The sequence below is a fragment of the Oculina patagonica genome, chromosome 13 (genome assembly GCF_052425735.1).
Source record: "Oculina patagonica isolate OP01 chromosome 13, crgOcupat, whole genome shotgun sequence".
NCBI lineage: Eukaryota > Metazoa > Cnidaria > Anthozoa > Scleractinia > Oculinidae > Oculina > Oculina patagonica.
The window spans coordinates 35,687,051-35,708,682 of NC_135770.1; the positions used below are offsets into that span (position 1 = coordinate 35,687,051).

Sequence of the window (21,632 nt, forward strand, 5' to 3'; positions counted from 1 at the left end):
TATATTTATAACGGCTGCTACGTACCGATTGTTTACACGCCCGGTGATGTATACGACAGTGCTCACAGCGAAGCTTTCTCCATTGACACGCGTTAGTCACGTGCTCTTCAAGTTCTTTTCTTGCCATTGTCTCTTTGCAGTTATCAAAGGTGCAGCCAACAATTTCCTCTCGGCAAATTTTTCTATGGTTCTTTAAAAAATTAGAAAAATGTAGGCAGATAAAAACCGCAAAACATATACTTTATTGTTACTTATTTTCCTGGGAACTTAATTTCGCGAAAATGGAACGGGCATATTTCGCGGGACTTAATTTTCGCGATTTGGCCAAAAATACGTAATTAACATAAAAAATACAATAAAAGGCAATGGTATATGAGCTCATATACCATTGACCACAAATATGGTAGCCGATACGCGTCAACGAAAACAGCTGGGGAGCTCAAATATTGCAGTTCTTTGGGCGTTTTTAATAAAACAATTATTTCACTCGCGCTTGTTGGATATGAGATCGTTATAGCAAACTCGGCGCTACGCGCCTCGTTGACTATCTACCATCTCATATCCAACGCGCGCTCGTGAAATAATTGAGTTTAGTATAATTTCAGAGGTGATTATAAGAATTGAAGCATTCTGATTGGTCGAGAAGCTCGGCTTATGAGGCAATAATCACCCCGCGCGAGGTGATTATAGCTTTGAAGGCTTGGTTACTTAGCCACGCCACCTTTGACATCCAGGGAAGTAAACATGGCCGCTTTTGCTGAATGAAAATTTCTTTGATTTGAAAGAAACCAGTCCAAGTCCCGGGTATTTTAAACATTGGGAATTTTTCAAATTAACTACCAAGACTTTTGGACCGAAAATATTTTCAAGAGATGGTTCTCAAGGCATTAGAAATGATCGTAAACAATAATCACTTCGCCTTCGGCGAATAATTGTTAAATACCACTCGAAAGCGTGGCATAAATGGTATATACTCAAACAGTGGATGGCGTTTTGGCACGCGCTGATTGGCTACTCAATCTCCGGATATCCTTTGTTATTCACCTCCTAGCAACTCGCGTGCGTAAACTGTACTCATTGACAGGAATAAACTAGTCAAAAATCATCCTTTCGGGCTATATTATTTCACTGTTTTAGTGTATTCTAAAACAACTATTTACCTCAATTCTGTCTGTAATCATACGAGTGATTAACAAATCGGTCTCCGCTTCGCGGTCGTCCGATTGTTAATCACTCGTATGATTACAGACCGAATTGGATTCCACTCAGTCCTATTACCATTGTGAATTGTACGAAACGAGGTCCAATTACTAATTAAACGTATCAATAACAAAATTCGAGGTTAGGAAGTAGGGCTTTCTACAAGTTGCTCGAGATTTCCCAAAAAGTTGCTCGTAATTTCTCAAAAAGTTGCTCCAAAAATTCCAAAAAGTTGCTTCTGATAATAAAAGTTGCTCGAAAGTTGCTCCAAAAAATCCAAAACGCTGCTTCCAATCAAGAGAATTTCTCTAAATATATGCTGATTTCCCTTTTAGGGTAAGATTTCTAAGCAGTTTTATGCAATTTTACAGCAAAAGAAGTATCTAAATAACATATTAAGGGGAAAATTTGTTAAATAACAAGGATTCCTTTAGCTGAGAAAAATCGTGCAGATATCAATGAGTCATGTTTGCTGACGAGTTTTGTAATGTTTTAATGCAAAATGAGCCGAAAGTTGAAATGTCTTCGGATGTTCCTCGAAAGTCCTCGGCAAACTTCGTAAATCTTCGGAAACGTTCGTATTGCCTTTTAATCTTCGGAGATATTCGGTCTGGAAATTGCTCAAAATGCAACACGTTGCTCGAGAGGAAAAAAGTTGCTCGAATCATGAAAAGTTGCCAAAAAGTTGCCAAGTAACTTGTGGAAAGCCCTATTAGGAAGTCTTTGAGAGCTTTTTTGTGAGAAAAAGCCAAAGGTGAATTCAATTGGTTGTACAAAAAGTAGAAAAAAGCAAGAAAAAAGCGCGTGATTGACGCGCGAATGGCGCAGGTGTCCAATTACAGGTATCCAATTTGAAAAGTACACTCACGTGATCGCGCGCCGATTACGCGACAAATAGGCGCGCACAGAACCAATATCAAAATCGAGAATTTTGTTATAGATACGGTTAAGCTAACGAAAAACCTTCCCGCTAAGATCAGCTTAAAATGCAATATTATATGTGAATTGGTAAGGAGTATTGTGAGTTTGGAACGACAGTTTTTGATTATTCTGGAATCTCCAACGGAAATATAACCGGGTTCGAGTAATCGGAAGTTTAGAACGATCGGGGGTGAAATATTTCAGTGCCCAACCGAGGGACGCAAATTCAAGCAAAACGACTTTTGGTTTAAGTAATCTGGAGGTTCGAAAAATCGAGGGTTTGAAAAGATGGAATTCCACGGTATTTATTAGATGAAAATCTTTGACGGAAGCACTATAAGGAGTAAAAAACAAACAAACAAACCAAACAAATAATAGCACAAACAAAATTTTGGAGGCCAGTTTCGCAGGTTTCAATGTTATACTACAAAGAACAATACGTGACTTAGTATAACCTAGTTAATGTCTCAATCCTTAACGTTTTATATGTTGCCGTCGCAACGAAAATATTCCTGTTTCTGACAACGGTCGTGCGCCGCCTGCGACGTTCGTCTTTTGGTTTTAATGACAGGTAAACAGTCGCGGGTAAACACGCGACTGATTGTAGTAAACGACTAGATGAAAAAACTTAGAAATTGAGAAACGGATGTAAAGAGCCTTACTTCTTTTTCGTTCAGTTCACCAGTCCATTCACAGCCTTCCTTTGAACACTTTATGACCAGCGAGAGAATCTTCCTTTCAGTAAATTTATCATGGAAAACATCCTGCAGGGATAAGAGAAATTTCGTACCGTTCCAGAAGGGAACGATCACCATAATTAATTATAATTGATTAATATCACCACATTGATTGATTGATTCGTGGAGATATCGTAGCATGACTACGCACTTGCAGTAATAATATACCGTAGAATTCCGGTTATAAGCCCTGGGCTTACACAACTTCGTAAGGGGTTTTGCGTGGACTTATAAGCGGAGGGGCTTATATCCGGGAGGGCTTATAAGCGGAATGAAAAAATCGTTTCGAAAAGAGCCACGGGAGTGTTGATCGAAATACCTTTTTTAAGTTAAAAACGCATTATAAAGCAACATTTAGCCCTGTTCAGTACTGTCATCCGGTAGAGGGGGGCTTATATCCGGGGGGGGGGGCTTATAATCGGATGTATTTTTTTGTTTCGAGATAGATGGGCCTATAACCGGGGGGCTTATAAGCGGGGGGGGGGCCTTATAACCGGAATTTAACGGTATTCAATTTTTTTAAAGTACAACATCAATCAATCAATCAATCAATCAACCGAAAATAAAAATTCGAATTTTCTTTTATTTCTTAAAAAAGATCTTTTTGGTAAACTTCTTTCTAAAATATTGTTTAACAGTTCCAGTGAGTTTACATTATTTGAGAAATCTGGGAAGGTCGAAATACCCCAGAGAAGCCGTCAATGGCGGATAAAAAATTAAGCAAAAAAGAGTACTCTAAGCAAGCCAGTACAGAAAGAAGAAAACTCGCCTTGGGTTCCATCATTTTACATTTTTTGTCCGGCCTTTGGTCATTTCGCCGAGTGAACTTGAATATCGGTCATCTCCAAGTAAGTAAACAGCAATAATAACCAAAGCCAGTTCTAAAGTATATATTAAATTATTGCTTTTATGTGCGATAACCGTCGCCTGAGAATAATTTGTTTTATGGCACAAGTTTCATTTTGTCTCACAACGTAAATACAAAATCGATTTAAGTTTTCGCCCCGTCGTCTAAAACTGGCGCGATATTTGCCAAAGTGCCCTCAATAGGTTTTCGTCTAGCGCACTAAATGTCGACGGGCCAAACTAACTATTTAGATATGATAAACCATAAGCATGACTCTTTCTTGGTGTGTAAATTGAATCGCGATTGATGTATTTTTCAAACGGCTAAAAAATGGACAAAGCCTTTTTACTTCTAGATAATATTTAGCTTAACAAAATTACCAAAGAAGAAATAACAAACTTTGTAAAAATGGAACCAAGGCGAGTTTTCTTAGGCTGTATTGGCGTATAAAAAGTGCTCGAGTTTGTGCAACTGAATTCCATTCGCCACTTTTGGCTCCTCCTGAGTATTTCAAATTTTCCTGGATTTCACAAAATTTTAAACTCGCTAGAATTATTAAACAATATTTGTGAAAATAGTTCACCAATGGCAAATGGGTCTATTTGACGAAATAAAAGAAAATTCTAATTTTCGGTCCTGTCGCGGGATTCTTTTTTAAAGTAGTCTGTCATTTGTCATTTAGTCACAACTTGTTTGAATCTAAACTTTGTCAAGCACCGAACGTCCCTAAGTAAAATGGCCGACCACAACCCTCGTTAAACAATTACCAAGGATTTCAAGACAATTTTCAGTTTAGGCAGTGCCATACCACGAGTGTGGCTTAAGATGAAGCTTGATAGCATGAAAAAAAAAAAACGAGTTATCAATACAGTCGAACCCTCGATAACTCGAACCTCCCACTTACTCGAACCTTTTCCGACTTTCCTCCAGGTTGTTTTCTTACTAATTTCACCCTCGATAACTCGAACTCCCGATATCTCGAGCCTTTTTCGATTTCCCTTGAAGGTTCGAGTTATCGGGATTCAACTGTATCTTTTTGTACATGTGGTAACTTACTTTATCTCGTAACAGTTTTGTTCTGTCTACAGGGCAGGTGACTTGTCGCAATTGAACGGAGGCGCGCAGGTCGTTCCGCGTGTTAGCGTTCTCTCTGTTAAAACGAAAAATAGAGTATCTGCACTGGTGGTATAAGGTTTACAAGAACGGTATACTGTATATGGCGTGTTACCATGTGACTGTTAAAAGCAAGCCCGGCAAGTCAAACCAAGCCATTGGTGCCATTTTGGAATGAACTTCTCCTTTAAGGTCAGCGAGTCCGAGAGTCCGAGTGCACTTGAAAAGTTTGGACTAAAGTTGCACTGGAGGTTATGTATGGACACTTAGCAAATTTTCGTAATTTTCTTAAGACCACAGCGAAAAATCGTAAATTTCGTAAAATCGTAATTTTCGCAGTTTTTTATAAGGCCCAACAGGCCAAGGTTGACTGTGTTAGGGAAAAATCACCTTGTTTTGAATTGTAAACTCAGTAAAACTACTGTCGCTCGTAAACTGTAACTCAGTGAAACTACTGTAAATCGTTATTATACTATGAATGATGCAATCATCCCGTAAAAGTACTAGCCGTAGTCGTATGATCTTAAGTAAAACTATTGACAACCAGTACTTTCTAAATTTAGCTCATACTGCCAACGTGGCAAAAAATCGAATTTACATTTCTGTTAACAAAGGAAACGGCGAGAACTGAACTTGCGTAATGTGGCGTGCCATCGTGCAGCCCCAAGGGGCACGCCTCGACATTCCTTTATTTATTCATATATATTTCAAAGCTGTAGTTTTTCTTTCGCATTAGTTTCGTACAGTTAAACGAACTCTTGTTACGTCCGTCGTTGATTTTATCCGGAATTAGGGGTAAGTCTCTCAGTCTTGCTTTGTTTCGTTTTGCTGTACCTTCAGGAAGTAATACTAGAATTATTCATCACTGTTTGCAGTGATTTGACGAACACTCGAACTGTAAGCCGTCAACGGCTGGACGCAAATCGAGCTTGTACAAATCCCCGATAAATAAACAATTTCTTTACTGAACCTTCTAGAACCTTCGCTTGGACAATAGCTACACGTGAAACGAACATGATATGATTTATTTTTAGTTACCGAACTCGTGTTAGACATTTACGAAAATTTCCTTGTTTGCTTAGCTGATGTAATACTCAGACAGCCGTTAGTATACATTTTGCAACATTGTAACTGAAATTTTGAATTACGTCTATCTCTGAATTGTACAACACTGCAAGAGGAAGATTAAACAGTCCTAAAGATCAGTTCTGTGTGTGAGTCTTGGGTTTGTCCGAATTCCAGTTGCCGCAGATACCTGTGTACAGGAAATCGTGACGAGTTTCCATCCCCGCAGCTCAAGAGTTAATTCCTCCAAGTTGCGTTAGTAGTGTTATTGTCCGCCGTAAAAGTCCAGTTACCATTTCCCGTCCCGACAGCGAAAAAGCTATCGCCACATCTGGACACGTAGCGAATTTTCGTAAAAATCGTAATTTTCGTAGATTTTGTAAGAATAAAGCAAAAAATATTAATTTTCGTAAATTTCGTAAAAATCGTAATTTTTGTAATTTTCGCAGTTTTCGTAAGGCCCCTCTGGCCGTAGCCTGAATTTCAGACATCCCTCTGTGGTCGCCTACTCCCCAGAAGAGACGTCTGAACACATTTGGCCCTAATGCCGTCCGGTGACGTCACTACACTTTGGTTTTAATTCATGCGGAAAAGTTTCGAGGCCATGAAATTGTGAAAGAAAAATCGCTTCAATAAAGGATTACAGGGTAACAAATTGTTTTAATAGTAAACTATTGAAGACTTGAGAAAAATGCATGAGATTTTAATCGACTACAGGTTGTATTCTTTTACGGAACCGATTTAATCTGAACTGATTTGCTTTATCTAGCGATCAAAATATCAGTGCCGTAGCAAGGGTAAAATAAGTGGGGGGGCACGCGAGCGCCGGAGGCGCGAGCCGCTAGGGGGTTCTGGGGGCATGCCCCCTCAGAAAATTTTGAAATCTAGAAGCTTGGAAATGCTATTTCCAGCGTTCTCCAAGAGCTATTTGTGATTTACGCATATCGCGAATTATTTACTTCCTACACTGTCTCAGCAAACCACTGAAGAGAGTATAACACTTGCAACGTCAATTATAAAATAGAAAACCGACTGTCTATGTATCTTGAAACCAGCAAATTTTTCACCTTTCAGAGTCATCATAGTACGTTCTGGTCTTAATTTCTGGTTTATTTTAGTTTTTGGCCGTTTAACATTGTTGTGCATCACCCTACGTACGTTAAAAAAATGAAAAGAAGTACAAATGTTATTGTTTCAAACCTCTCGGGAGATAAAATTTTATTTTCAACATTTTATACACGTCTGTTTTTCCTTTTTGGGAAAAAAACTGGGGGGGGCACGGGCCCCCCCGGCCCCTCCCCTTGCTACGGCACTGAATATAATATGTTACGCAGCGGACAAATACAACACACACTCGTGAGTACTTAAATGAATCAGTTTAGACGGTTACAGAGGCATCAAGAAACGGAATTCAATACAAAAATATCCTACTTGACCGTGGGCACTGAGTTCAGAAATCACTGGCTCATCGAAGCTGCAGGACAAAAGCGTCGAGTGGCTTTGTTGACAGAACAAGAATACGTATAAATTTGGCAAAACACTGCATGTCGAAGCGACGAATGCCGCCAACTTAAAACCTACCGGTTTCCATTCACTATTCTTCATCCGTAGGTAAACTAACTAGAAATAGCTGACACTAGGTTGCCCCCGAAGTTTCGACGATGTAATATCGGTTTTTCTCTGCTGTTCATCCTTTTCTACAATTCAGACATTTTATTAGAAATTAATTTTCTATTTTGGATGATTATTAATTATGATACGGTAAATCATTTAATTACAAGAACGCAACAGCATCTTGACATCATTTTGTCATGTTTTGCTGTGGTGGGGGATCTCAGCTAGACTCAAGCTAGACTTTAGAAAAAGTCCGTCGTCTTTATTAATTTAACACGGTCGACCTATCGCGACTTGCGTGGCTCGTTTTCGCGACTTCGTCGCTTTGAATGGGCCGCTTTGCGGGCTCAAATCTAACACGCCTGCCGCGAGTTTTAAATAATCACAATGCATCTCGAGACCTCTTTTGAATTTCTTTTCTTGATGCCGCATAAGTTTTCTCCATTCAAGTAGTTTGTGCCTGGTAAATCACGGTCAGTTGGACAAAGGCTTTCTTATCGTAAATCACGCTTCATGACAACGATCAACTTTTTAAAAGGAAAGGATACCGAAAGAATTTCTCACCTTTGACAATGAAAACGCTTGACTTTCTTGCTTGGTTTCCGGTTTCGCCTGCCGCGAGTCTTAAACAATTATCTCGAGATCTTTTTTTTTAAGTTTCTTGTAAATCTCGTCCGGAGATAGACTGAGCAAGGCTTTTCTCCGTTCAAGTAGTTTGCGCTTGGTAAATCGCGGTTTTGGACTAAGGCTTGCTTATCGTAAATCGCAGACAAATTTGAAGATATGGCTTGATATGTTCGTACGTGTTCCTAGACATATTTCTTCTTCGGCCACTCAGATGTAAAAAATGTGGATTTTCTTACTTCTCTGCGAGTTACTTAGTTAATTATCGCGAAGTCTTTTCAACAATTGCATTGCTTTCGGCTTTTAGACATTGTGAAATGAATAGGCCTCGAATAAAACCTCAAACTATCTTTTTTCAAAATTCTGCCCAACTGCAATCAACGTTTACAAGCGTCGTTTGTTTGCTTGTTGTCATCCGTGCACGTGCTCATGCTTGGGCTGTCATCATTACCCAATCATCGTTTACTTGCGTCATCATTGACCAATCACCGTATGTCGGCATTTTACAACTCCCGATACCTACTTGCGGGCTTTCAGCTTGTCGGCATTTTACAACTCCCGAGACTATTTGCGGGCAAAAATTGATCAAATCGAGATTTTTCCCAGTATATACTATATATATACTCTATATTCGCGCGGATTACAATGATGCCTCCTCGGGTTTTGGCCTCTGGGCCAAAACCCTGCGGGGGCAATAAAGTAATAAACTCAAGGTAAATGACTAATAAATTCATTTCTGGGAAGGTGAACTCTTTCGAACTCTTTCCAAACGTTTTAAAATTCAGTCATAATTTCACATAATTATGCAAATAATTTTTAAATCAACCAATCAAAATCACTACCCGGTTTTCGGGTAGTGACGTCACCGGACGGCATAGGGCCAGATGTGTTCAGACGTCTCTTCTGGGGAGTAGGCGACCACAGAGGGATGTCTGAAATTCAGGCTACTCTGGCCGGGGTTGTCAGGACACTTAGCGAATTTTCGTAGTTTTCGTAACACCACAACAAAAAATCGTAATTTTCGTAAATTTCGTAGTTGCATTCAATCCTGGACATATCTCTACTCTCTAGTTTTCAAACGTTGCAATTTTTGCTCTCAAGCAAATTGTTAAATTCAATATAATAGACCTAGGCATTTTGAACAGACTAGCAATGGTATTACGGACTCTTTGTCATATGTGGGTTGAGTTTGTTGTTGGTTCTCGTCCTTGCTCCGAGGGTTTTTCTCCGGGTTCTCCGGTTTTCCTCCATCCATATAAACCAACACTTCCAAATTCCAATTCGATCGGGAATACACGGCCCCACAAGCTTATAGCTTTAATCCTCACCCTGTCTAAATAAAGGTCTTTTATTTAGAGAAAAAGGTTCCTAAATAAGCGGCCTTGTGCAAAAATATTTGAAGTATAATAAAAACAATAGTCCCGTCTCATTTGGCTTCAAAAATATGCACTGATGATCCTTGGACATCATTACACTTAATCTTTTATTAGACATGCAAACACTGTAGCAATTTTAAAAATATACAGCTATGCTATTAATTGAAATAATGTAAATGTGGTCTATATACAAACCCCAAAACATGAAATCTTGCAAATGGTCAATTTGGGTAAACTAAAACCGTTCTCGAAAGGTTTGATTGCCTGTGCACAATATTGACAATATTGCGAGAATTAACTGAACTATTTTTAAGTGGATTCTTTGCTTGATTGGAGATAAGCCCAGTTTTGCTTTGACAAAAAGTCGGGGAGAAGCAGGGGCTTAACTGATAAATGGTGCTCGAACCTGGTGACTGGCATTTTAGCCACAGAAAAAAGAACTTGAAAACATTTTAAACTACAATAAACTACAAGTTGATTTATCGATTGAAGAGAATAATTTCTCGCTTTTTAGATAATCCCTACCGTCGGGGGTGGAAGAGGAATTATTGGAACTGACTTTATTCATTATTCATTCACATTTTTTACGACTTATTCATTATTCCTTTTTAGATTTTCATTGTTATTCATTATTCCATATTGCCTAAATTATGTGAGAATTTTTTTTATGGGAAGAGGAGGGGGGATTTGACAGACAGTGCCTGTAAAATATAATGGCGCTCCCCCGTCATGACATATTTTCACCCTTGCCCCCACCTCCCTACGATTTTTTTTTATATATGACCCCTCCCCTCCAAAAAATAACATTATCAGACAAAATTGCAGTTTAAGTTGTAACCAAAGTACTGTTAGTGTATTGATTAACTGGCTATTTGATGGGACGTGTTTGTTACTGTGTGTTAGCTTTGTTTACAACCAAACAGTTGGTGGGATCCATTTGATGCTGCTCGGTACATAAAAAACTAGGGGGGTACGGGGGCATGCTCCCCCGGGAAAATTTTCATTTTTAGAACCCCAGAAACGCTATTTTAGGCATCTTGGTAGAGGTTTAGCACTATTATAGATGCCATCATACAACACTTATAGGTAATTATTTCGAGTGTTTCCCCGCCCAAAGCACATGCTCATCACACGCTCTTCCCCTTGAAGCCATATTTTTTTTGGCCTGGCCCCTCAAATCCCCCCCTCCCACCCCATAAAAATGAACGTTCCCTAAAGTATCGGTGCATGCATCATAAAATAATGCAAACATATAAGATTCAATTAGATTCAACCCAGATCTACACCTTTCTTAACTGAAAATTAAGCATTGCTTACGTTTTCTTATGTCTGATCAGTCTCTACCCTTTATCACGACTTCTCTTTTTCTTTTTACCCATTGGCAATTATCGATCTGTAACTTTCACGACCCTTTCTGCTGTTTCGTTGAAAAACCACTCGCCGAAAATTCGTTCACATGGGTTGAAGATCGCTTTATATCAAAGGTCAAACATCTCGTGTGGAGACGAATCGACATTGACATTGTTGACAGTTGAACAATCAAACGGAACAAAGAACGCACCAATCAGACGAAAATCTACGGGAAAAAAATCGGCATCTGATTCAATGCAGATCACCCTCGGAAATTTGACTGATTACAGATAGTTATGGTCACATGAAGCATTCTTACAGAAAATTCACAATTCAGATATCTGGATCAGATAAGAAGATGATGTTTGAGCACGTTGAATAACCGCTTCCGTATCCGCGATATTCATTATTCCTTTACTGAAAATGACTTATTCTTTATTCCAAGTAATGAAACCTTAAATATTCCTTATTCATTTTCTGTTTTAGCCCGTTATTCATTATTCATTATTCCTCTTCCACCCCCGACTACCGTATAATTCTAATTTCGTTCGTCTCGCTAAAAAAACTGATCTCGCGCTTTAATGGTCCATTTAATAGCGGAGCTCTACAGCGGCCCGCAGGGCCGCAGAGCAGAGCCCCATACGCATGAAAGAAGGAACACTATCGAAATGAGTTTTCATGGTCAACATGGATAGCGGCATGGTTCGCGGGCGCGTACGTACGGCGTCCGTACGGAGTCGCGCAACATGGCGGCCATAGTGAAGCAAGAAGGCCGTATAAAGGCGGCCGTATAAAGGCGGCCTTTAAAATTTAAAGAGGTTTGAAAAGAAAAACAAGAAGCAATGAAACAAAATGTGGCTGAAAATTACGTGTAGAAAGTAATCGACCGCCAAAAAAGTGGACATTGAGAGCCATAATCGATCGATGACTTTCGTGTCTATCTGTAAAGCCAGCATCGTACATGAAGGAGCATTCGAAAGCTAAATCGGGTTGATAGAATAAACAAACCATTTTATTGCTACGGGGTAAAAAAAAAAAAAAAAGGAAAAAAGAAAAAAAAAACTTGACCCTCTGGGATTTGAACTCACGACCTCCGGATCCGCAGACTGGCACCTTACCGATTGAGCTAATCCGACAGACTCTGTAATGCACGTTGAATATATCCTATATCAATGTAATAGATATTGTGGAGTCTACTAAACTGCTGCGAAACTATAACAGGATCGCGAAACTATTTTCTATTGCTAGAAAGCAGATAATTTACTGTACTCTAAAGTAATTTTTCGTGCCATGAGTAATGATTTTGCCCCGCTTTAAAATTATTATTTTTGTCGTACTGCTGACATTCAGTATAACCGTGAGCTATTTAAATTTGTGTCGCACCTATAAACCGCCATAAACATTAGTACTTTGGCCGCTTATTCACTAGAATGAAAACATTTTAAGCTCCAGTGAAAATTAAATAAATGGGGAGCTCCGCTTTTAGGCTTGCCTAAATCTATATTAGTGGATCTAAGTAGGGGTCCACGTCATCAAAATCTGCACCACTGGATCGTGCGTAATTAGCCAATCAAATTTAAGAATTGAGATGCTTGAGCAAAAACAATGAGAAATATCCATAGGCGTACGGGCACCATCGGACCTGGGGGGGGGGATGGGGGGGGGGTAGACTTAACATTTGAGTCAAAAGCATTAGCTTCATCACATTTGTAACAGCTTTGTTTCAAGGTCTTACACTAGATCCACCGCGCGCAAACGGTCAAGCTATGGAAAAGCGGATTGCAACTGGATCAAACTAAGGGGTCACGCAGAATTTGCGAGAAAAATCGAACATGATTATAGCAATTTGCGAGAGGAAACGAAAGCAGATCAGAATGAGGGACTTCGACTTTTGAACCACAAAGTTCGGTATATTTCCAATACTTTTTGTTGATGTCAAACGTTTTGAACGTAATGTTGAGATTTGTCGGCTTGTTTTCTATTTTTTTCTCTAGGCTTGATGCCCGAATTCTAAGCATTTTGCCCTCGCCCCCCGCCTCGTACGCCTATGGAAATATCTAATGCATTCAATTGAAATTAACCGTAAATTATTGTTAAGAGAGGTTTCGTGATGGCAGCGCCATTTAATTGTGAACTTGAACAAAACAGTAGATAGTAACCAAGGGCCACGCCACTGAAGCGTAGCCGAACTCTGACGAGAATAGTCGAAATTAATTACACCCACTTGCTGAAATCTCAAATCTTTTTCTGTTTGTACCTCATCATTTCTCGTACGCGATAAGTTGGATAAATAATTGTAAATTACATTTTAAAGGATACTTTTATCTCCAGTTCCTGTTATTTAGCAGACAGTTTGTCGGCAAACACTTTCAAAAGAATTTGCGAAGCCAAGACCAAGACAGACGTATGTCAATCGCTTTGACTAGCAGTGCATGTCGATTGTCATTCATCAAATGCAATCTTTTTCAGTTGTCTTTGGTATTTAAGTTTGTTGAATTTTATAATAATAGTTCCTTTAATTTCTGTGGTAAAACGAGGTGATTGCTTTTAACATAAAAGAAGTACAGTAAAAACCCGCGTATAAGAACAAGTGGATTAAGAACACCCAGGCCTGATTTTAGGAAATAAAGTACCATTTATATAAGAACACATTCAGCCTGAAAAATGAAAGTTGTTCTTATATGGAAAAATATCAAAGATCAACACTACTTTTCATTGCACACATAATAGTTCCACCCCAATTACAGTACAGTATTGCCTTGATTTATCAATTTTATTAAAATTAAAATACAATTGTGTGCATATATATTGATTTCATCTATTGGTAGCCTAGTATGTTCCTTATTTTAAGAAACTTTTTTTAAGAACACTTAAGAACACTTACAGGCTGATTTTGCAGATTATAACCCTTTATATAAGAACCAAATCAGCCTGAACCGCCGAAATAGGTGTTCTTATACGCGGGTTTTTACTGTACCAGTTGGAGTTTACTCATACTTAGCTTCCGCTTGCTGAGCAGTAAGCTGAATAATTCAGGAAAGCATAAATCAACAGCTAAACATCAAATAATGACGCAGTACTGTGAAATAGGCATTGACAACTTGTTGCTTTTAATCTAATACACTCTGTTTTCAGTATATGATAAATTCCTTAAATTCTTCATATTACACACAATAAGTGCTACTCAAGAAACAAGGCTCACCTTCTACAAAGTTCGTCGATGCATCCTTTGCAAAACCTATGGCCACAACTTGTCAGAACTGCCGACCTCAGAGGCAGCCTGCAGACGGGACATGTTAAGTCCTCATCGACTGCATTAACAAATTCCTCCTCATAGCCAGAAAGTAATTGGTTTCCCTGTAGTTGTTGCATGCTCATTTGAAGCACTTGCTAGATTCAGTGTCTGTAGACTTCCGCCCGCGAAGCGAGCGCGGCGCATCTACGAAATTTCCAAAGGCTTTGTTAGAAAACAAAAGTAGTTTTTGCACTAATGGGCCACTTAATAGAATACAGAACTTACCTCACTGATGTTTAGAACCTTGCGTGTAAGCGAAATCGAAAGCGTACTTGTAAATCAGCCTGTTTCCGCCAGAGTGATTGGCGCGTTATCGCGTGTTTCTAATGATTCAAATACCGGCACATGGGGCGTGATTGATGGTGTCGGGAGAAAAAATGTTATAATAATAAAACGTATGGTTGAGAGTATTTAGCGTTTGCAAACAATGAAAAAGAAGCCTTAGGGCCTGTTTATATGGTGGAGAGTTGTCCCTGGTAGGAGGGTTACCCTCCATACCGAGCCACCCCAGGCGAGAGAGCTTTTCATAGGTTTCTTTATAAATAGCTGCGAACCGTTTATATGAGAAACTGCAAAGTTGGCTCGGGGGGCAGAGTGGCCCTGGCTGGAGGGTCACTCGCTTTAAAGGTAGGGTGACCCTGGGGAGCGAGCCAACATTTTTCCACATAAACAGTTTGGTGATTTTTTTCCTCGCCTACTAGGGACAAGTTGACACATGCAGAGCATACGCAAACGCTATAATCAGCCAAAACAGCGAATGATTTGAAATCGAAGTGGGCGGTAAATTCGTCCAAAAATGGTCTTAGTCGAAGTTTCAGCGTTCCTGATTTTAGAGAAGGCCGCAATTTGATATTTTAAAAAAACTCTCGCCAATCTTTTAAACAGAGAGGGCCAACTTTTGGCTTGGTCAAAAGGGACAATTTTCCTCATATAAACGCTCAGAAAAAGATGGCTCGGCGAAGAGGGCAACCCCAAAAAAAGAAAAAAAAAAAAAAAAGAGGGCAACCTTCCTACCAGGAACAGCTCTCCTCCATATAAACACGCCCTTAATCTTTATTAAAGAGGTCAAACTTAGGCATAGGAAATGACCATCAAATTCGTTTTAATATATAAAATAACCTCAAAACACTGAACTAGGAGTGTTTAAATAACACACCAAATGCAGGAGAAGGTATGGATAGCCAAAAGTTCCGAAGATTCCGAAACGGATTGGCTTGGAACAGTTTTCAAAGTTGATCTTGTCTGCTTGTAGCTTTAAATTACAACACCCGGGAGACACATATCTAGGAATTGTTCTCCAATCCATTTGTCATGAGTTGGATTCGTGGGACATGCGAAGTCTGAAGTATGTACTGACCCTTGTTGAATAGCTACTTGTGATCACTGAATCAACTCGCCCTTCCTAGCTTGTAAGTGACACGACCCCTCCAAATAACAAAGCGCAAGAAGACAGCAGTTTCACTGTTGAAAAGTTATAACTTATGAATAAATTTTGCCAGGAGCTTGAGAGCCAATTATTCTTGCAGAATGTTGGTTTCCACATTTTTTTAGACTAATTATTCAATACTTATTGAGGACTATACTATACATTATTACCTCACCTGATAAATTAGAAATAAATTCTGAGTTCTAAAATACATTTTGCTTGTGTTTCATTCATTCATTCATTCATTCGTTCGTTTATGTATTTAATTTTATTTCAACAATAACAACAAAAACAACAACAACAGCAACCATTTTATTTTGCCGGAAAAATTGAAATATTTACAGCATAAAATGAAGGCAAAAATCTACTTAGAATAGTTAGACGCTAAACGAGCTGAGTTGTGGAATAACAATAATTTTATTGAAGGAAAAAGAAACATAAAATAAGATACAAACAAGAAATACAATATTTACATAAATAGTGACAATAGTAATCTAAGCGGATTAATTTCGATTGAGTTGCCAATAAAGCCTGAAATACTATAACAGAGTGGCAGACACCAAGTTTTGTACTTCATTGCAGCTTTCTTTTCCAATCTTTAATGACCAAGGTTTCGCCACGCTAATGCCAGGAACAATTCATATCCATGATCATAACAAGCGGACGTTACACTACGAAATGCACGATTTTGAAGCTGCTAAACATTAGCTTTTCAGCGAGACCTTTGTTACAGGTGCCCCATACAACTCCCATACAATTAAAACATTACAATAATCAAAAAATGGCTAGCTGTTATATACCGTACTTTGATAATTATATTAGAGCGGTTTTAACTCGAGTGTTGAAAGTAACTTACTTTTGCTTTGGTTTTGCATTACTATGCTAAGTGATTGGTTTAAAAAACGGCGCGCCACTTTAATTTCTCAACCAATCAGAAGTACAGTTGAACCTCGATTATCCGGACTCATCGGGACTGGGCTAAATAGTCCGGATAATCGAGAGTCCGGATAATCGAAAACATGAATATTAATGAGCCAAAAATAAAACTGAATAACTTAAATGGGAATACATTTAATTGGGTTCATTTCTGGGTAAGAATTTTCTTCGAAAACTAACCTTGTGTTTCTTAGAATTTCCTTTCAGGTGTCAATGTGAAGTTTATTATGGTGCTACGCGAGCGTTTTAGCAACACATGTTTTTGCAGGCATTTTGTCCATAATTTTTTGAAACAGGCTTATAAAATCAACCACACTTATTTCAAACGAATCTTTCTAATTGTGAAGAGATAGTAGCGGCTTTAGAAGACAAGCAAAAAACCAAGAAACATCAGAGATCTTTGAAAACCACTCGATCCACAAAGTGAAAAGCTTGCTTGGGGAACTTGGTAACCAAGCTACACGTGCTTGCATCTTGCAAGTTACTAAGTTGCGCGTTCGTAGCAAGAAAGATCATGCATGAAGATGTTTTTCTTGAGTGGATTTACCAGCTTTATTAGTGGAAAATGTCAGCTCTTTATTCAAATCTTGTGCCAGCGACTTTCTACATATTACGCGGATAAATGGTAATGAATTTTGACTTGAACTGCCAATTTAACGACACAAATAGCAGAGTGAAAGGACGTCGTAACATGTACTTCTTTCGAAAGCGGAGCGTAATGCGCTGTTTTAAACTTTTCACATAATTTCTAAACTTTTTACCTCTTAAAGTTTTTAAGATCAAAGGTCATTAATATTCATGGCAAAAACGGGACCGGAGAAAAAGTCCGGATAATCGCAAAGTCCGGATAATCGAGGTTCGACTGTAAAACCAAAACCAATCGCGACTCCCGCACACAGACTAAAATAACTTCTTCCTGCTTATTGCTCTAGCTACATGTATTTGCTTCAAGATTTAATTGGATCACTAAACTGTCTGTGTTCTTTGTGATTAGCCAGAGTGATTACTTTGGTTTTGGTTTTACTACACTTAATCTAAAATCGCTCTAACATGTGAAATAACAAATGAATTAGTCCGATTTACATAAAAGCTCTTGCACCTGGGCTCGTCTTGATAACTGGCTGATTTTTGTGAGGCAGGAGGTATTTACAAGTTTCAGCCCCCTATTGAGTTGAGCTTGTTTAATGATTCACAACTCTCTCAGTAACCCTTCACTCTCGAGTTTGTCCATTAGTTTTTGCACAGCATGCTGGATAGCCTTGTCGCTGCTATTATAATGACTTGCTTCAGTTCTTATTCCACTCTCTAGATCCCAGGCTGTACCATCAAACACCCAAAGTTCCTGCAATGAGTGAATTCTTCCACGGGCGCTGTAATGGATTTCTCGTCCTCTGTAGCTGAGCTGAAAATAAAAGACGAGCTTAAAATTATAAAGCAATAAGGCTTATTATCTCGATCTGAAAGAACCCAGGAAAGTAGTGAACTTTATAGGAGGAAATAAGCCTGCAAAGCCGCATAGTTACAAAATTCAAACGTGCTACAGTAGAAAAACCAAAACATTTTTTCAAGTTTTGAGGATCAGATTTTCTTTGTTTCATTAAAATGGAGAAAAAAAGTTGCAATAAAAAATTAGTGCGAGCGTTCTCTTCTAGCTAATACAAAGAAAACTTTAAACCAAAAACCAACCACCTACCTGGCCAGACCCCTGACCAGAATCACCAGTGATTGTCCGCAACAAGGATCCCAAAAAGTCTTCCGCATTAGCAGGTCTAGTTGGACGATTTCCACCAGCCAGTGGGCCTACAATGAGAATGAAAATCTTTATTACATACATCATTAGTTAATGGAAAGTTAATCCGGCCGGCCGGTGGGTTAGGACGACCGAGATTGAAGTCTCTTTACGCGAAAATGTGAACAATCCACATGTAAGACGCAGATCGACAGATCTATACCGAGTTGTTTCAAGCCACCTAAGAATACAAAAATCCCCTTGTATTTGGGCGCTTTTCAATGATTTAATGTAGTGCATCTTTCGTGAAGAAAACCGGCAATTATGACACCGCTTTTAAAAATTAGAAAGCCAATGTGAACTAAAAAAAACATCATTGGAGTGAAAGGAAATCGGACTAGTTAGACACCAAGGATTTTTGAAATTAAATTTTGTTATCAAAATCAGACTTCACTGAAAAGCACGTTCGTCTTTTGAGTTGGACAAATTACACAGCTGTGAAGACTTGAACAAATAGTTTATCATCGACTGAATCTTAAGCTGAAAGACTGCATCCGAGGATCTTTTGCAAACAACCCACCTTGATTCTGTGTTGCTCTGACGTCATTGTTTTGATAATGAGGCCACTGCTCAAAAACCACGGGCTCACGTAGAATGTTGTTGACAACAGAAGCTGCCATGACACTGGCGAAAGGTTTCCAGTGTTCAGTTAAAGACGCCGTGCCATCAGCATAATCAGAGATGCCTTTTATCACAACCCACTCCATTTTGAGATCATGGGCAGCAGCAAAGACACCTGGGAGTAAATATTCTAAAATTAAACTGATACGTCGCCAGTTCTGAAACACTGGCGACCAACGATAATTAGCCATCCCATTCCCCCAACAGAAGCACCATCTTAATCTTCAAGTCCTCCTATTTAGGATATCACTCTTCTTTTATGAGCCCACTAAAATTGACCTTATTCTATTCATACCCTTCCGCTTAATTATTAAGAAATTTTTTTAATAACGTTATACAGAGATATTGTGCCAAGAAAATGTTAAACATGAAACGTGAAACTGCAAGGCTGGTCGAACTGCGTAGAAAACTTAAAGCGGCAGAGACATGATAGAGACCAATTCGAGAGTCAAGAATGCATAACTGTAGACAGCTGTTTCGGACTCTTTAGTCCTCGTCAGTACATCATTTCAACGAAATTTCCCAGAACGTACATTGTTCTACTCTAATTACATAACATTTTTAAATTTTCCTGTATCTACTGATTAAAAAATAATTCTTGCGCTAAGCGACTAAGAAAGCCTAACTGTAGAGTTCAGCCGGCCTTAGATCATGCGGTTTAAACTTGTCGTACACGTACACTGCTGCTATTTTATTTTATTTAAAAATCGCATGACTACTGCAAGTCGCGTGACTGCTGCGACTGCTACTAATCGCGTGACCTTGTTGATCTGATTTCTAAAGTCAATAAATAATCGAATCATATCTTACCTTGGCCATCCATTTCAACTGCTATCGCGTTGGGATATAATTGGACGAGTTCTGCTCGTCGCCTGTCGGAGTCAATCTCCTCTGATCCACTCAAAAACTCACCATCGCAACGGACCCGCACTTCTCTCGCTTCCTTGTTCTGTAAAGGGGGTAACCAACCGTCAGCAGCATATCTGATAAGCCCGGCAATATCTCTTCCAACTGGCGCTGATAAGCCTCGAGGCTGGATCCCATTATTCGTGACTGTTCTTTCGGCATAAGTGGTCAACTTGGCGGAAACTACCACGTCCCCTAGCTTGGTTTTATCGCGATGCAATGCACCGCAATAACCAACACAAAACACGGCTTTCGGTCGTAAGGTTTCCACGGTATTTTTCACCACAATCAGTGCTCCTCCTGGCTGAATGGCGCCTTCCGAACATTTAATTAAAGCGATTTTCAGTTTCTTTCCGTTTCCTTCGCCCATTTGCCCGAAATACACCCAGCCAAGCTCTCTCAAATAGCTTCGAAAGGGACTTCGTAGAAAGAAGTAGCAAGCGAGAAACTCGCAGTCTCTAACAGTCAATAAAATAATGTCTATCGGAAGCTCGACTTCTTCCCAAATCCTGGAAGTGTTTGAAAGATCACTTGTTTTTGGAATAGTTATACTAAGTAACGGTGGATCTGCTCCACGGGCTGACAACATGATTAGTTTTGAACGCGTACGTGCAACAGATCTGTTCAGTTAAAGAGTTGTTCTGTTATTTAATTATACAGACAATGGGTATTATGTTCAGGCAGGAGGGAAAATTCCCGGAAATTACTTTCGTTTTCTTTGTTTACCGTCTAGCAACCTCTCGATAACACACAAGCAAAACAACACAAAACAATACCGTTGAAAGAAAAGAAAATATGACAACATACTTAGTATTAAGAAACGTGCAAATAGTTCGGGATTTCAACAAAGTTATTGATAGCACACCAGTTAGTCAGCGGAAGTACAGTAAGAGCCTGGGAAATTCCCGGAAACTGTTTCGGTCATTGACGTAGTCAAGACCAGTTTCGTGTTTAAAGTGAATAATCAAATTATTTTCTGATGGATTCATTCAATAAATAGGATCAGCAGCTTTCTGACGTTTGCCGTTGGAACATGAAGCTTAATTTCTCTATTGTTGGTTATCGTGACTAAATGTTCAGGACATTGTAAGTTTGCGTGACTGAATATTCAAATTTTGTAGGTTTGCGTGACTGACAGCAGCTATTCTGCCAAATTGAGAAAGCTACGTACTCTTTGCTGGGCGTCGTTTCGTACTTTATTTCCCCATGTACCTCGATAGTCTAAAAACAGACGCCCTCTTCGATGTCTCTGTAACGAGCGCGGGATGCTGTCTTCGCAGCATAGTTCGTATCTCTACAGTAACTTTTCAGTACTATATATTCATAACAATCTATCATAATATCATTTGTCTTCTGCAAAAACCAACGAACTTCAAATTGATACACCATAAGAAGTAAAAAATGGAATACAATCTTATATCTTACGAATGTTTTATAACACGTCTCGGTTAAATTATAAGGCACATTGTGTGGCAAGCACAACATGTAAGTCCTAAAAACTGCTAAAAAACTAAAGTTCTTATTAAAAAGAGGAGTGAAATTAAACCGCACTTTACAATTCTCAACAAAAGTTTTCTCTCTCCATTCTCGATACACGAGGTAAAATGTTCAGAAAGCTGGTAAAAAATCGTAACATTGATGTAACAAAAAAATATTGCAGCTCTACAGGGGCTTTTTAGAGAGCTGGGTATAATTTAAAAACAGAGGGCCAGTGCAATAGAGGTTTTATGGTAAATCTATGGTTAAAAATATTTTAGAAAATAAATAGGCCATTTCCGAATTACCCTTTGCCTCTGTTTCAGAACGAGTCTA

General features: G+C 39.0%; 2 protein-coding genes across 2 annotated transcripts in view; both read right to left on the minus strand.

Annotated features, from left to right (window-relative positions):
• Positions 1–21,632, minus strand: part of LOC144635626 (TNF receptor-associated factor 4-like) — a 68,509-nt gene that overhangs the window by 24,802 nt on the left and 22,075 nt on the right. The window lies entirely within an intron of this gene.
• LOC144635828 (uncharacterized) lies at positions 17,688–21,138 on the minus strand. Its single transcript, XM_078494945.1, has 4 exons — positions 19,725–21,138; positions 18,814–19,029; positions 18,198–18,304; positions 17,688–17,906 (listed from the first exon to the last, which is right to left on the minus strand). Exons 1-4 carry the CDS (start codon positions 20,407–20,409, stop codon positions 17,694–17,696), a joined length of 1,221 nt encoding a protein of 406 aa, XP_078351071.1. The 5' UTR covers positions 20,410–21,138; the 3' UTR covers positions 17,688–17,693.